The sequence below is a fragment of the Pangasianodon hypophthalmus genome, chromosome 2 (genome assembly GCF_027358585.1).
Source record: "Pangasianodon hypophthalmus isolate fPanHyp1 chromosome 2, fPanHyp1.pri, whole genome shotgun sequence".
In the NCBI taxonomy this organism is placed as follows: Eukaryota; Metazoa; Chordata; class Actinopteri; order Siluriformes; family Pangasiidae; genus Pangasianodon; species Pangasianodon hypophthalmus.
Genome location: NC_069711.1, coordinates 28,296,403 through 28,309,430, shown reverse-complemented (window position 1 = coordinate 28,309,430; position 13,028 = coordinate 28,296,403). Strand labels below are relative to the sequence as shown.

The window sequence follows — 13,028 nt, the reverse complement described above, 5'->3', positions numbered from 1 at the left end:
CTGAAAGCTGTTACAAGCTGAATCAGGTGTTATAAAACAGGGGAATATATAATACAGCCTGTCTGCTGGGTTAGGGCTGAGAAACACCTTTAATAGTGTCTTGATGTCTGCTTTTCAGGTGTACAGCAGAAGGTTGTTGGCATCATTCCATCTGGTACGACAGGCAGCCAACAAACCATCACCGCACTTCAGCCCAACACAACTACAGTCAACATCGCAGCCAAGGCACAGGGAACAGCTACACAACAGGTACACACACAAGGGCGTCAAAATAAACCTCACATAACAATCTCACATAACACTTAAGACAGTAGCTTGCTAAGGTTGCAAGCCAGCTCACTAACATTAGCTCAATAACTTGTAATTCAAAAGCAGTAGCCAAGTTTTCGTGTTAGTCATCACATTCAGAACTAGCCTCCACAATTACATATACACACAACCGTAAAGTTGTAACATGTTTTTATTTAAGGTGATCACGACTGGAGGACAGCTAAGGACGGGGATGACGGTATTACGAACGCCTACACAGCAAGGAGCTGCTCTGGGGAAAACCATCCTCAGAACACCGATAGTGGTGCAACAAGGTCTCTATAGCACTGATCTGACATCAGTTAAAATTGTTGTGTCCAGCTGTCTGTCTGTCCTTCAATCTCACTGTGTGTGTGTGTGTGTGTTCCTCTCCCTCCTAGGTCAGGGTGGTAAGGTGGTGACCCAGATCATCCAGGGACAGCCTGGCAGCCCTGCGAGCGGCACACAGATCCGGGGCGCAACCACGCAAACTGCGGCCAGCCCCAGAGCACCCCAGGGTCCGGTCAAACTAACCCTCGCTCAGCTCACCCAGCTCAGTCAGGGGACACAGGTGAGACACACACACTGCAGACTATAAATCAGAGGAGTCAAACTGTACAGCCAGACTGCTCTCATACTTATTATAATAAACTAATAAAATTCATTAATGTATACTAAAGTAAAACTAAATAATAAAAATAAAATAAAAAAGAGTGCTCTCAAAGTTATTACAATAAACTAATAAAAACATTTAATGTAAACTCGATTAAAACAGAATAATAAAGTAATTAATTAAATAATTAGTTTAATTTAATCATTTGGTTTTATTATTAATTAAATTAAAACAAATCAACTAAATAGAAATATTCACTCAAAATATGAAATTTTTTGTTTGGCAGCATCCACATGACTTCAAATTTTAGTTAAAGAGCATGGCAGCTGACTGGAAGAGTGTGTGTCTGCATATTCCAATGGAGTTACACACGCTGTGCATCAAATTAGGGGGAAAAAATCTCGTCATAAAACCACATACGCTAATACAAAAGTGAAATTTAAATGAAAAGGGATGTTGCATTTAAAAAACGAACAATAATATGTAAGTGGTGCAACAGGCTTCAGATTTCAGAATCAATAGTGCATGCTATAGGTACAATGTTGAGGTGCATTACACCACCATGACGTGCATTTCGATGTACAGAACATACCAAATAAAAACTTGTGCAACTTGCGCTTTTTTTTTTTTTCCATTTCTTTTCTTTTCATTTCTCTGGTTGCTGAATGAGGAAAGAAAACGCTGATGACCACAAACCCACATATAGCGGTGCATCTGGTCAATACAGGGATTCTACAGATATCTAATATACGTTTGTTTTGGGGTGGTTTAAATCCATCACATCTTATGAAAGCTAGTGTTTTTTGCGCATAAGGGATAAATGGCTTTTTCGGAGTCTTTCGTCCTTTGAAGAGCAGCTGAGAAGTTACAGAAGTGAGTGTTGTCTGAAAACAGAAGCCTACATGACACATGTCCTGGGTCAGATAGGGAAAAAGTGACTCAAATTAAACACCGAACACGCATTTGAAACATTCCCCAACAGGTGTTTCCCACCACACCGCCTGGGTGTGGACGATTCGCGGTGGACGCAGACTGGCCTCAGCATGTCATCTAATAACAATATGTTTTATTTGTGGCCAACCTGTGCCTTTTGCTAAAACTTTTCCATAGCCTGTGTGTGATGGAAGTTTAAATGGCTATAATCTAGTGCAGGTCTAATTTTCCCTCGGTTTGTTTTTTGTCTCAGAAGCAGCAGGGAGCAGCAGTGGAAAGCCAGCCGGTTAGTACTATTTCTTACAGTGATTGTGTGTGTGGCTGTGTAAATTCTACATGTGCCCTGCTTGTGGTTGTGGAGGTGTCTGTGTGTGTGTTTGATACTGTTAACATCCCTCTCAGTCACTCAGTGGACTACGGAAATCTCTGTGACGTCTCTCTGTCTCTCTGTCTGCAGGGGGTAACTGTGATGGTGCAGGGTCAGGGTCAGACAGCAGGTCAGCTGCAGGTCATCCCTCCTGGCGTGACCGTGATCCCGGGAGCTGGCCAGCAGCTCATGCAGGCCGTCTTACCTAACGGCCAGGTGCAGCGTTTCCTGTTCACGCCCACTCCTGCTTCACCTTCCACACCAGGTACCAGGGGCTTTGATTTATACCTAAGCTTTCCCATATGGAAAATTTAATCCATTTGAATCGAACTCAGGTGTGAACACAGCTATAATGGACCAAAACAGTTAGTCTTGGACTTTAGTTGGATTTAGACTGCTTCCAATACTATACAAATTTTTTTTTTTTTTTTTTTTTTGAAAATGTGTTTATTGCAGAACGTAATAATTATCTTCTGCAAGTACTTTTCTTGCCATGCCCAGTGATTTGTGTACTTAAATTTGTGTAGTGTGAAACTGAACAGGACAAATTAGAGTATTCATTTCTTTCTCATTCAGACTACGCAAACTGACTAATAGGTGAGAAAGAGCCCGCAGACTCTTCCATTTGTTTTTAGACATTGTGAAAATGTCTAAGAGATTAGGAGAATTGGATTTGACTCACATCAAGGTTCACAGTATTTTTTCAACATTTTGTTTTGTTCAGATCTGATCTATCTGTCTTCACGGTTCACCTTTGTGTCTGTAGAGACCCTATTTGCGGTGCATGTAAACAGCCCTCTGCCATCAAACAACTCACATGCATCAATTATACATCCTTAACATATCATAATGTCTTTTTTCTCAAAGTATATTTTTTATAAGAAGTATATTAAGTATAAATTTAAATATATTTTTTATAAGAGGTTGCTGTTTCCTGGTAAATTGTGAAATGAACATCTATACGTTTTGCGCTCTTTTATCTGGTTTTCTCTTTTTTTCTTCCAGGTCAAACTCAGCCTGCTCTCAAGACATGCACTCCCACCCCGGCTCAGCCAGTGCAGGCCGGTGCTTTCGCCCCTCGCACGCCACCAATGACCCACAAGGCCCAAATGCCAATCCAGTCTCCTGCCCCTCTACAGGCCAAAGCTACGGTGAACCAGATGGCTGTAAAACAGCAGCAGGTGAGGCCCCAGGTGCAGCTCCACCAGGGGGCCCAGGTCATTGCAGTGCCAGGGTTACAGTTCCAGCCTGAGCAGACAGTTAAACTCCACTTGCCCGTGCAGATCCAGCAGCAGGCTGGTGCAGCATGCCAAGCAGGCGTAAAGTCCCAACAGGTCCAGAACGTGGTGACGTTACAGACAGCCAGCGTCCAGGAGCAGCTCCAGAGGATCCAGCAGCTCCGTGAGCAGCAGCAGCAGAAGAAACGGCAGCAGCAGGAGGCAAAGAGGGAGCAGCAGCAGCAGGCCATCAGCCAGAGCGACCTTATCCAAAAACAGGTGAACTGCACCGCAGGGCCCGGTCAAACAAATATACAGCACATGTGAGAAAAGGGCCTCATGGCCAAGCTGCACCACAGAGCCTATTGAGTTACACATGCACCAGAGCAAGTTCATACAATTCGGGTCAAAGAGGACCCCAAGGAAAGCACATATCCTGCTGAAGTGGCAGAGCAGGTTCACCCAGATGCACGTTTTAGGTGAGGGATATCCCAACAGTCGAGGTGCGTCACAGAGACCACTGAGTGCTTCTCATCCAAACAGTGGCAGTGACTCACATGAGCGAGGTCACGCGTCTGTGTTTATTTTCTGCCCTTACTGCTTTAAGACTGGCTCTATATGTGTAGGTAGAGATTTACGCACGTATATGTAATTTTCCACATACGTGTACATTGAGATGATTTACTGTATGTGTATAGAGAGTTGGGTTTCAGTAGGGTGGGTGTGTATGTATGTATATACATATCTGATAATGTCTGCGTGTTTTGTTTTACTTTGTTTTACCTTGCACTGTATGTGTGTGTGAGAGCATGAAGGTTACTGTGTGTGCATTCTGCAGGTGGTGATGAAGCAGAACGCAGCGATTGAACAGCTGAAACAGAAGAAGGCCATGACCCCTGCAGAACGAGAAGAGAACCAGAGGTGAGTTTAACACCACACTACAGAAACCCTCACTTCTCCTCAGCTTACGCTGGCATTGCTACGCAGAAACAGGTCCCTTTCTAACCCTCTATTCACACACACTATACGCCGTTTCGAACCACTATACACACCTCCTTCATACAGTAGCTCTGACTGTATATGAGGTCAGCAGCAGACTTCTGTATGATGTATTCTTTATTTGCGGGTTACAGTTTTACTCTCTGCATACAGAGTATGTGTTTGCCAGTGTAAATCATCATCAGGCTTACCGTCTGAGTAGCTACTGTGACCTGTACTTTCTTATACATTCATATATTTACTTTGCAGGTAATTTTTTTTTTTCCCAACACAGCTGAGTTACTGAACATCCTCAAATAAATAATCTAATCTACCAAATCTACATAGGAAGCTAGGGTTTCTCGAAAAAATAAACCAGCTAATTTAGTTAATGATTCTTGAAGTGATGCTGGAAAGTAAGTACACACACTTAAATCAGTGAGTCACTTTTAACTGGAAGAAAAAAAAAAACTGGATACATAGAAATAAAGTGATGTGAAATAGCATTTAAGGAAATGTGCCACACATCTGCATTTGCATTTTGTTTTATCTGCATTATTATTAATCTGTTTATTTTAAATCCATTGACACCTGTTTAGTTTTCAGCATGGAGAGTGATTACCAGTTTGGCCTCCAGTCACATTCACGTCATTGTGGCTCAAAAGATGTCAACAGCCATCTAGCTCCCTAAAATGTTTATCTATAGAACAAATGGTCTGGGAAAATACGTTGACCTCTCCCTGTCCCTTCATACCTTTTGGCACTTGCGTGTCTACAGCTTTGTATCACCTTCTCCATTTTACACCGTTTCTGACCCACTATGCCCGCATCGTGTCAGATGTGTCACCTCCTCCACCGTTAAATGAAGCACGACTGCATGGTGACGTAGAGGCCATGATTTAACCCCTGACCACAGCAGGGAGCCTCACATGCCCAAACTGCACCTAGGACTAGTCTGTCTGTAGCCTGCCCTCTGTTTGATGATGTCTCTCTTTGGTATGCTTTTATTGAAGCATCTTGCAACTTCTGGAGTACAGATATAAGTATATTTTGGGAGTTAGGCACACAAGAATCGTGGTACTCGATTAAAATATACGGTAATGCACACTAGGTGGGATGCCAGTCCTTACACACATTCACGCACTCATTCACACTTAGCATAGGTGTGTAAATTTACCATAGTCAGTTCAACCTACTGGTGTATTTATGGGAGGTGGGAGGAAACTGGAGAACCCAGATGAAAACATACACAGAAACTCCACACAGACTAAGAGAAAATGATTATTAATGTGTAAGCTAATATATTCCCATAACAGTATTATTTAGCTTAAAAACAGAGGTCAATTTACCTTAAACGTAATAGATCTCTAGAAATATAAAAATGAAAAGTGGGAATTAGTAGCTGTTGCTTAAAGGCTAGCTTTGGTAGTATGCGTGTTATGGCAGGGCTAATTTAAACTCTTTCACAAATAACTCTCGTTTAATGTTAAAACCAGAGAAGCTCCACTACACCATCAGTCATTGTCAACACTGGTAAAGGAGGGAAGCAGACAGTGCTCCTTTGTATTTGCTCCTCTCCTTGAGATGGCCATGTTATGTCATTTATTTGTGTTCAGCCTGGTAGAAATTCCTAATACTCAACATGTTTCACAGTAGTAGTACTAGAACCTGCTGTCATTTTCTTGGAATGTATAATAATCTACGTCATTATAACAGGGGCAATGTTGTGTGCTACAGACCAGACAATTGTAGGCTCAAATCCAAGGACACACAGGAAGCCACTGTAAATATAAAGGAGTAATTTGTATGTATTGAGGAGCTTATAGAACGAAGTAATCACAAGTGATGTTGACACACCAATATTTCCCAGAGGTGCAAACATCTACATTTCAGGCATAGCATTTAACAATTTTAGACCCCTTGCTACAGTGATACGGGAGCCACCTGAAAACTATGCGTTTTTTTTTTTTTTTCCCCCCAGGTAAAGCAGGGGTCAGAACAAATTGGCAGTAACGCTAATTCATTGAAGGAGAAAGGATGCGGAATGTAAAAAAAAAAATGCAGTTACTTTTGCTTTGTACCGACTTTATCTAGGCAAAATTTGACCTGTGAATTCATGAGCTTCAGTCTTTTGGTTGTTTAAAAAAAAAAAAAAAAAAAAAGTAGTGCTAGATCCAGACTTTTGCCTCACTGTTTTCTTACTGTTTGGTACACATCTGAGGAAAAAACAAAAAAATGCAGGTGTCCAGGGCTCCTGAGTGGCACAGCAGAAAAGCCTAACCCCTGCTTTGTCAGGATATCACAAGTTCGAATTCCAACCATCAGTGGCCAAGAGCTGTCTGTGAACTCGTGTATGTGGAAGAGGGTAGATAGCGATTTCTTCCGAGTGTGTTACACTGCACTTTGACACAGAATGAGCAGAAGTTTGAAAAGCATTTGGCTGGCTTCACATTTCTCAGAGGAAGCACGTGTTGGCCTTCACCCTCCCCAGTTTGTAGTAGTTGTTTGATAGTGGAGAGCTGGCTGGTGGGTGGGAATTGGCAGGTGACCAAATTGGGGAGAAAATGGGGGATCAGTATATGGAATGGAGATTAGAGAACAGAAATTAATATTAATAATAGTGACAATCATAAAGAAGTAAAATAAAACTGGTTGTCTTGTCCACCAGCATTTCTTTCTGTATTTCCTCTCTGCCTGCTAAGATTTCCTTTGTTTTTCATATATTTGGGGTTTTCCGACTATTCCTTTTGTTTTTAAAATATGCACAAATGCAAACTTCACTTCAAAATGCTGGAAGAGTTTTGAAACTTGAATCTTCTTAGGAACTTGATTCTCTTTCTTTATCTCTGCCTGCATCTCTCTTCACTTCATGCTGTGTGTCGTGTTGAGTCTGGGAATTACAATTGCCCTTTGACCTCCACAGCTGGTGATCCCTCCATCTCAGCCCCCTTCCTTTTCCCACATGCGGTCAGTGTTGTGAGAGCTGTGAGAGCCAATTGAAGAGTATCTGTCGCAACTCCGCCCCCCCACCCACCATAACATATTCCTGACATGAAATAACAAAAACGCCCAGCTAGTGGACACACTTTTTCTCTGCCTGAGCTGAAAATTCAAGTCCATGAGTTGTAATAAAGCCTAAAATGTTAATGTGGCTAACTGAGTGGACGTTAGTGAGGTATGCATGCCTCATGATAACTCTTTCTGCTTTCCTAACGCACAGTGACTGTCCTTTGATCGTTTAAAGCCTGGTTTCAATCACTGCTTTCTTCCTAAGAATCTGTTTTATTGTGGGCTATGTTAGTATTGCCATCTGAACTTTTTTTTTTTTTTGCTGCATCTGCAGTGGGATAAAGCATGCACTTGTAGCGACAACCTTTAGACTAATGGCTTTGGGAGAGTATTTGAGTGCATTGTAATCGACTAAGATCATAAACTTGAAAGGTACTAAAAGTTCAGGACAAACATAACTCAACTAAATTACATGCTTACACATTTTGTTTGCATCACTTTGCCTTTTATAATCATTCCAAACATGAATTTAATCAGCGATGAGATTAAATTTCTCTCAGATCCTTTAGCACAAAGACTTCGGGAGGCTTTTTTATTGTCTTATTTTCTACTCCATCTGTTTTGGAGACTCAAGCTGTTAAGATCTCATTAATTGTCCGTGCTATCATCGGGCACCAAACACGTCTTTGCATATTCCATAGGTTACTTCTAATGTTTAATGTCGGCAGTAAACTCAGTAAACTCAGGCTTAGATAATGCACTTCAGCTAAGATGTTCAAAAAAAATAAGTTGCAAGTGTTGAGCAAATGGGTAAATGTTTCTGGTTTTATATTGTGTTCATTTAGTAGAAGTAGGTTTGAGTCACATCACTATTTTAATTCTAATTTCATTGGTTGTACAACTAATATTGGTAATATTTTGGGTACTGCTCATAAATATAAAATGTAAATATTTATGACACTGACCTTTATCTCTTTAAATTCCTGAGTTAATTTCCTCAAATACATTTAGAGAGCTGAGTTTCAAATACACTTGAGATAAGAAGAAAATTTAAATTTTAAATTTATTAGTTAAATTAAACTTCATTAGTTTGAAACGGTGATGTATAAAGCAGAAGCAGACCATTAATTAACTTAAGCCACCTATTCTCTATCCACATATGCTCTAGCAAGAATTCAGTCTGGATTTAAACTTGTGTTCCAGGATGATCGTGTGTAACCAGGTGATGAAGTTCATCCTGGACAAGATCGACAAGGACGAGCGGCAGGCAGCGAGGAAGCGGAAACGAGAGGAGACAGTGGAGCAAAAGCGCAGCAAGCAGATGGCCGTTAAGCTCTCAGCCCTGCTCTTTAAACACAAAGAACAGCTTAAAGCGGAGATCCTGAAGAAGAGAGCGCTGCTGGACAGACAGCTGCAGCTGGAGGTGCAGGTAAGCATGGGATGATGAGTTTGCCATAGCAAGACCTCTCACCGCCCATGTGTGTAAAGTCTAAATTGACGTCTCTGTATATGTTTTTGGTTCTGCAGGAGGAGTTGAGGCGAGATTTGGAGAAGATCTGTCGGGAAAGACAACAAGCTCAAGCCGCCGCCGCCGCTGCCGCCGCCGCTGCTGCTGCCCAGGTCACAAGCACAACATCGCCATCAACTTACAAACGCAAATATGAGGACGAGAACGCGGCCAAATCGAAGAAAAAGAAGATGATCACAACTACCTCAAGAGAAACCAAGAAGGACACAAAGCTGTACTGCATCTGCAAGACGCCGTACGACGAGACCAAGTAAGATGTTTCCACCTCAGCACACATAAAATATGTTTTTAGGGCTTGACAGTACTCACATTTAAGCAATGTAAATCCTTTAAAGGAAAGAAAAAAATCCCCTTACCCCAGATGTAGTCAATCAGCCAAGATATATTTGGTGCCTGAAGGTTCTTTAGTTTTGCACTGGAGCTACGATGTTAATTTAGCTAACAAGTAACAAACGACTGTAGAGTCCACTTTAGCATCATTTATATGCCTAAGCAATTGCAAAATCAAAATCTACTGATGATGTCGTCTCACACTCTCTCTGTCTGCTGTTGTAGGTTTTATATAGGCTGTGATTTGTGCACAAACTGGTACCATGGTGACTGCGTGGGCATCACAGAGAAGGAGGCGAAGAAGATGGACGACTACATCTGTGCAGAGTGTAAACAAGTGCAAGAGGGAACTACAGAGGAGCTCTACTGCATCTGCAGAACTCCTTACGATGAAGCTCAGTAAGTGTGTGTGATTGTGTGTGCGTGAGGAAAGCACCAAGGAGCTCTCTGTTTGTGTTTCACAATGAAAAATCATACTAATTTAGTAATGTGGGGTTCAGAAGAACAGTCTCGCAGTGTTTGGTTAAGCTGTATGTGTAGTCACCCAAGGCCAAAGAACACGTGGGATTCCATGTGGGAACAGAACAGGGAGAGAATCGAACATGAATTCACAATTTTTGGGTTGGTCTCTAGTTAAGTATCTGCACCTGTGATCAAATTCTGATCACAAAAGCAGTCACAGAACCAAACCAGCAATATACAACAACCAGGGAAGGCTAACATGTGCTTCCTCCAAGACACGTGAAGCCAGCCAACTACATCTTTTCAAACTGTTGTCAAAGTACAGCATAACATGCTTAGAGAAAAGCGCTATCCGCCCTCTTCTGCATACATGAACTCACACGCACTTGCCATTGGCTAGTGTTGTGTGATTGACAGGGGAGAGAGAGTATTCCATCCCTCCCACCCAGAGAGTACGACCATTTTTGCTCCCTTGGTTCCCAGGAACGGATGGCTGTGACATCATCAGGATTCAAACTGGTGACCTTCCAACTATTATCCTTTCTCCTTTACTGTTAATATTAATTCCAATGTTTTTATCTTGAATTCAATCACATTTTCAGACTGAGCCAGTGAATGCTGTTATTACCTACCAATTCTAATATATTCAGGAGATCATCAAAGCTGATTGGTGTTATCTGGTTTTTATTCTTAAAAAAATGACATACTGCAGCTTTAAGGTGTAACTGCTCTGGTTGTTGTCAGGTTTTACATCGGCTGTGACCGCTGTCAGAACTGGTATCACGGCCGCTGCGTGGGGATCCTGCAGAGCGAGGCGACATACATCGACGAGTACATCTGCCCTCAGTGCCAGTCCACCGAGGACGCCATGACCGTCCTCACACCACTCACAGAGAAAGACTACGAGGGATTACGAAGGATTCTCCGCTCACTACAGGTCTGCTACATGTCCAAGTCTCTATCTCTCTCTCTCTCTTTCTCACTCTCAGTTTTCTCTTGCTACTTCCTTCTCTTTATCTCTCACTTCTCCTGCTGCCTTTCTTTCTTCCTGATAGTAGAAGAAAACAAATCTGGTACTGTTTTCTTCTCCTGCATGCTTTATCTGATCAACCTGAACTTTGGAAGGCTTCCCAGGAGCGGGTGTTGTCTTTCTTTTCGCTTTCTTCATCCCTTCCTTCTTCGCTTTTTCCTTTTCTTTCATTCTTACTCCCATGCCCTCCTGTTGAGGAATGAAAGGGCTTTAATTTTCTTCAATGTTGAAGCAGCTGCTTCCAATACACTGACTGACCGTATGTGTGCTCGCGCTATATCTGTCTCTAGGCTCACAAAATGGCGTGGCCCTTCCTGGAGCCGGTGGACCCTGAAGATGCCCCTGATTATTATGGAGTAATAAAGGAGCCTATGGGTAAGAAGCTAGCAGAGAATTCATGTATATTAAAGGACAATTTCAGACAAAAATTGTCTTTAAAAAGTTAATTGGATATAAAAAGTTTACACACCCCTGTTAAAATGGCAGGTTTTTGTGATGTAAAAAATGAAACTAAGTTAAACCATGTTAGAATGTTTTTCATCTTTATTGTGAAATTGCAACATATAAAAATCAAGTGACAAACACCCAGACATCTTTTACAGAAGAAAATACCTTATGCAATACCCAACTTGCATAAGTGTGCACACCCTTTTATAACTGGCAATGTGGCAGTGTTCAGAATCAACCAATCACATTCAAATACTATAATTCAAATACTATTCAAATATCATGTTAAATACTAATTAGTGAAGTGAAGTGAAGTGACTTGTGGCCAGGTATGGTGACCCATACTCGGAATTTGTGCTCTGCATTAGTATACACCTGCCATCAATTAAAGTGACTGATTAATGCCAAATAAAGTACAGCTGTTCATGTAGGACCAACCAATCACGTTCTTGGAAAAAGAGAACTGGAAAAGCCATGCGCTGCAAAGAGCTTACAAAGCAGGTATGGGATCTTGTTGTTTAAAAATATTAAACAGGAGAGGGTTGCCAAAAATTTCCAAGGCATTGCATATACCAACACTGGAAAGACAATAACCAAGAAGTAGAGAAAATATGGCACAACAGTGACATTATTAAGAACAGGACATGGCTCTAAAATTGATGAGAAGACCAGGAGAAATCTGGTTAGGGAGGCTGCCAAGAGGCCTACAGCAACATTAAAAGAAAGAAATGCAGCAATTTCTGGCAAGTCCTGGTTGCTCTCTACATGTGACAACAATCTCCCTATTATTTTTTTAACCAAGAAAAAAAATACATCCAATCTCTCAAAACTGTGTGGAATAATGTGCTATGGTCTGATGAGACCAAAGTTGAACTTTTAATACTAAAAGGTATGTTTGGCACAAAAAAACAAAAAAAACACAGCAGCACATCACCAAAAGAACACCATGCCCACGGTGGAGCATGGAGGCAGCAGTATCATGCTTTGGGGCTGCTTTTCTTCAACTGGGGCTTTAATCAGGGTGGAGAGAATAATGAATAACTCCAAATACCAGTCAATTTCAGCACAAAACCTTAAGTCTTCAGCTAAAACACTTAAGAGGAAGAGGAATTTCACCTCTCAGCATGACAGCGACCCAAAGCAAACCTCCAATTCAACAAAGGAATGGCTTCACCAAAACAAGATCAAGGTTTTGGAATGGCCCAGCTAGAGTCCAGATCTAAATCCAGTCAAAAATCTGTGGGGTGACCTCAGGAGGGCCCAGCCAATTTGACAGAGTTAGAATGCTTTTGCAAGGAAGAATGGCAAAATATTGCTAAGTCAAGATGTGCCAAGCTGATAGACTCTTACTCAAAAAGACTGAATGCTGTGATCAAATCTAAAGGTGCTTCAACTACAGTAAGTATTAGTTTAGGGGTGTGCATACTTATGCAACCAGGTTATTATACATATTTTATTTTTCATTTTTTCCCCCAAAGTGATTCTTATTGTTTTTCACTTTAATTTATAGGTTAAAATTTCACAGTAAATGTAGAAGTGGTTCTGGCATGATTTATCTTGTAAAAAAAAAAAAATGAAACCATCACAAAAACCTGCCAGGACCTAAATTATTTTCTCAGTTTGGCTCATTTGTACTCGACACATTTTGAGGCAAAACTGTAGCTACAAGCTTGTCTTACATAATGGCAGTAATGGCACCATTATCCTAGTAGCTCCAGTGCCAAACTAAATAAGCAAAGTTCAGACACCAAATATTTTGGTTAATAGACTACATTTGATGTAAGTACAGTAATGTGTCAATTTACTTTTTTGGCTGCTTCTGGATA

The 13,028-nt window shown here is 41.3% G+C and overlaps 1 protein-coding gene across 4 annotated transcripts in view; it reads left to right on the top strand.

Annotated features, from left to right (window-relative positions):
- LOC113538288 (nucleosome-remodeling factor subunit BPTF) overlaps positions 1-13,028 on the top strand; it is a 58,536-nt gene that overhangs the window by 38,239 nt on the left and 7,269 nt on the right. For all 4 annotated transcript variants that reach the window (XM_026933228.3, XM_053229270.1, XM_053229272.1 and 1 more), the window contains 12 exons: positions 119-249; positions 470-584; positions 690-859; positions 2,088-2,120; positions 2,292-2,466; positions 3,207-3,697; positions 4,257-4,339; positions 8,609-8,834; positions 8,933-9,183; positions 9,489-9,662; positions 10,470-10,662; positions 11,046-11,130. In XM_026933228.3, the coding sequence (XP_026789029.3) occupies positions 119-249; positions 470-584; positions 690-859; positions 2,088-2,120; positions 2,292-2,466; positions 3,207-3,697; positions 4,257-4,339; positions 8,609-8,834; positions 8,933-9,183; positions 9,489-9,662; positions 10,470-10,662; positions 11,046-11,130 (2,127 nt within the window). The remainder of the gene's footprint in view (positions 1-118; positions 250-469; positions 585-689; positions 860-2,087; positions 2,121-2,291; positions 2,467-3,206; positions 3,698-4,256; positions 4,340-8,608; positions 8,835-8,932; positions 9,184-9,488; positions 9,663-10,469; positions 10,663-11,045; positions 11,131-13,028) is intronic.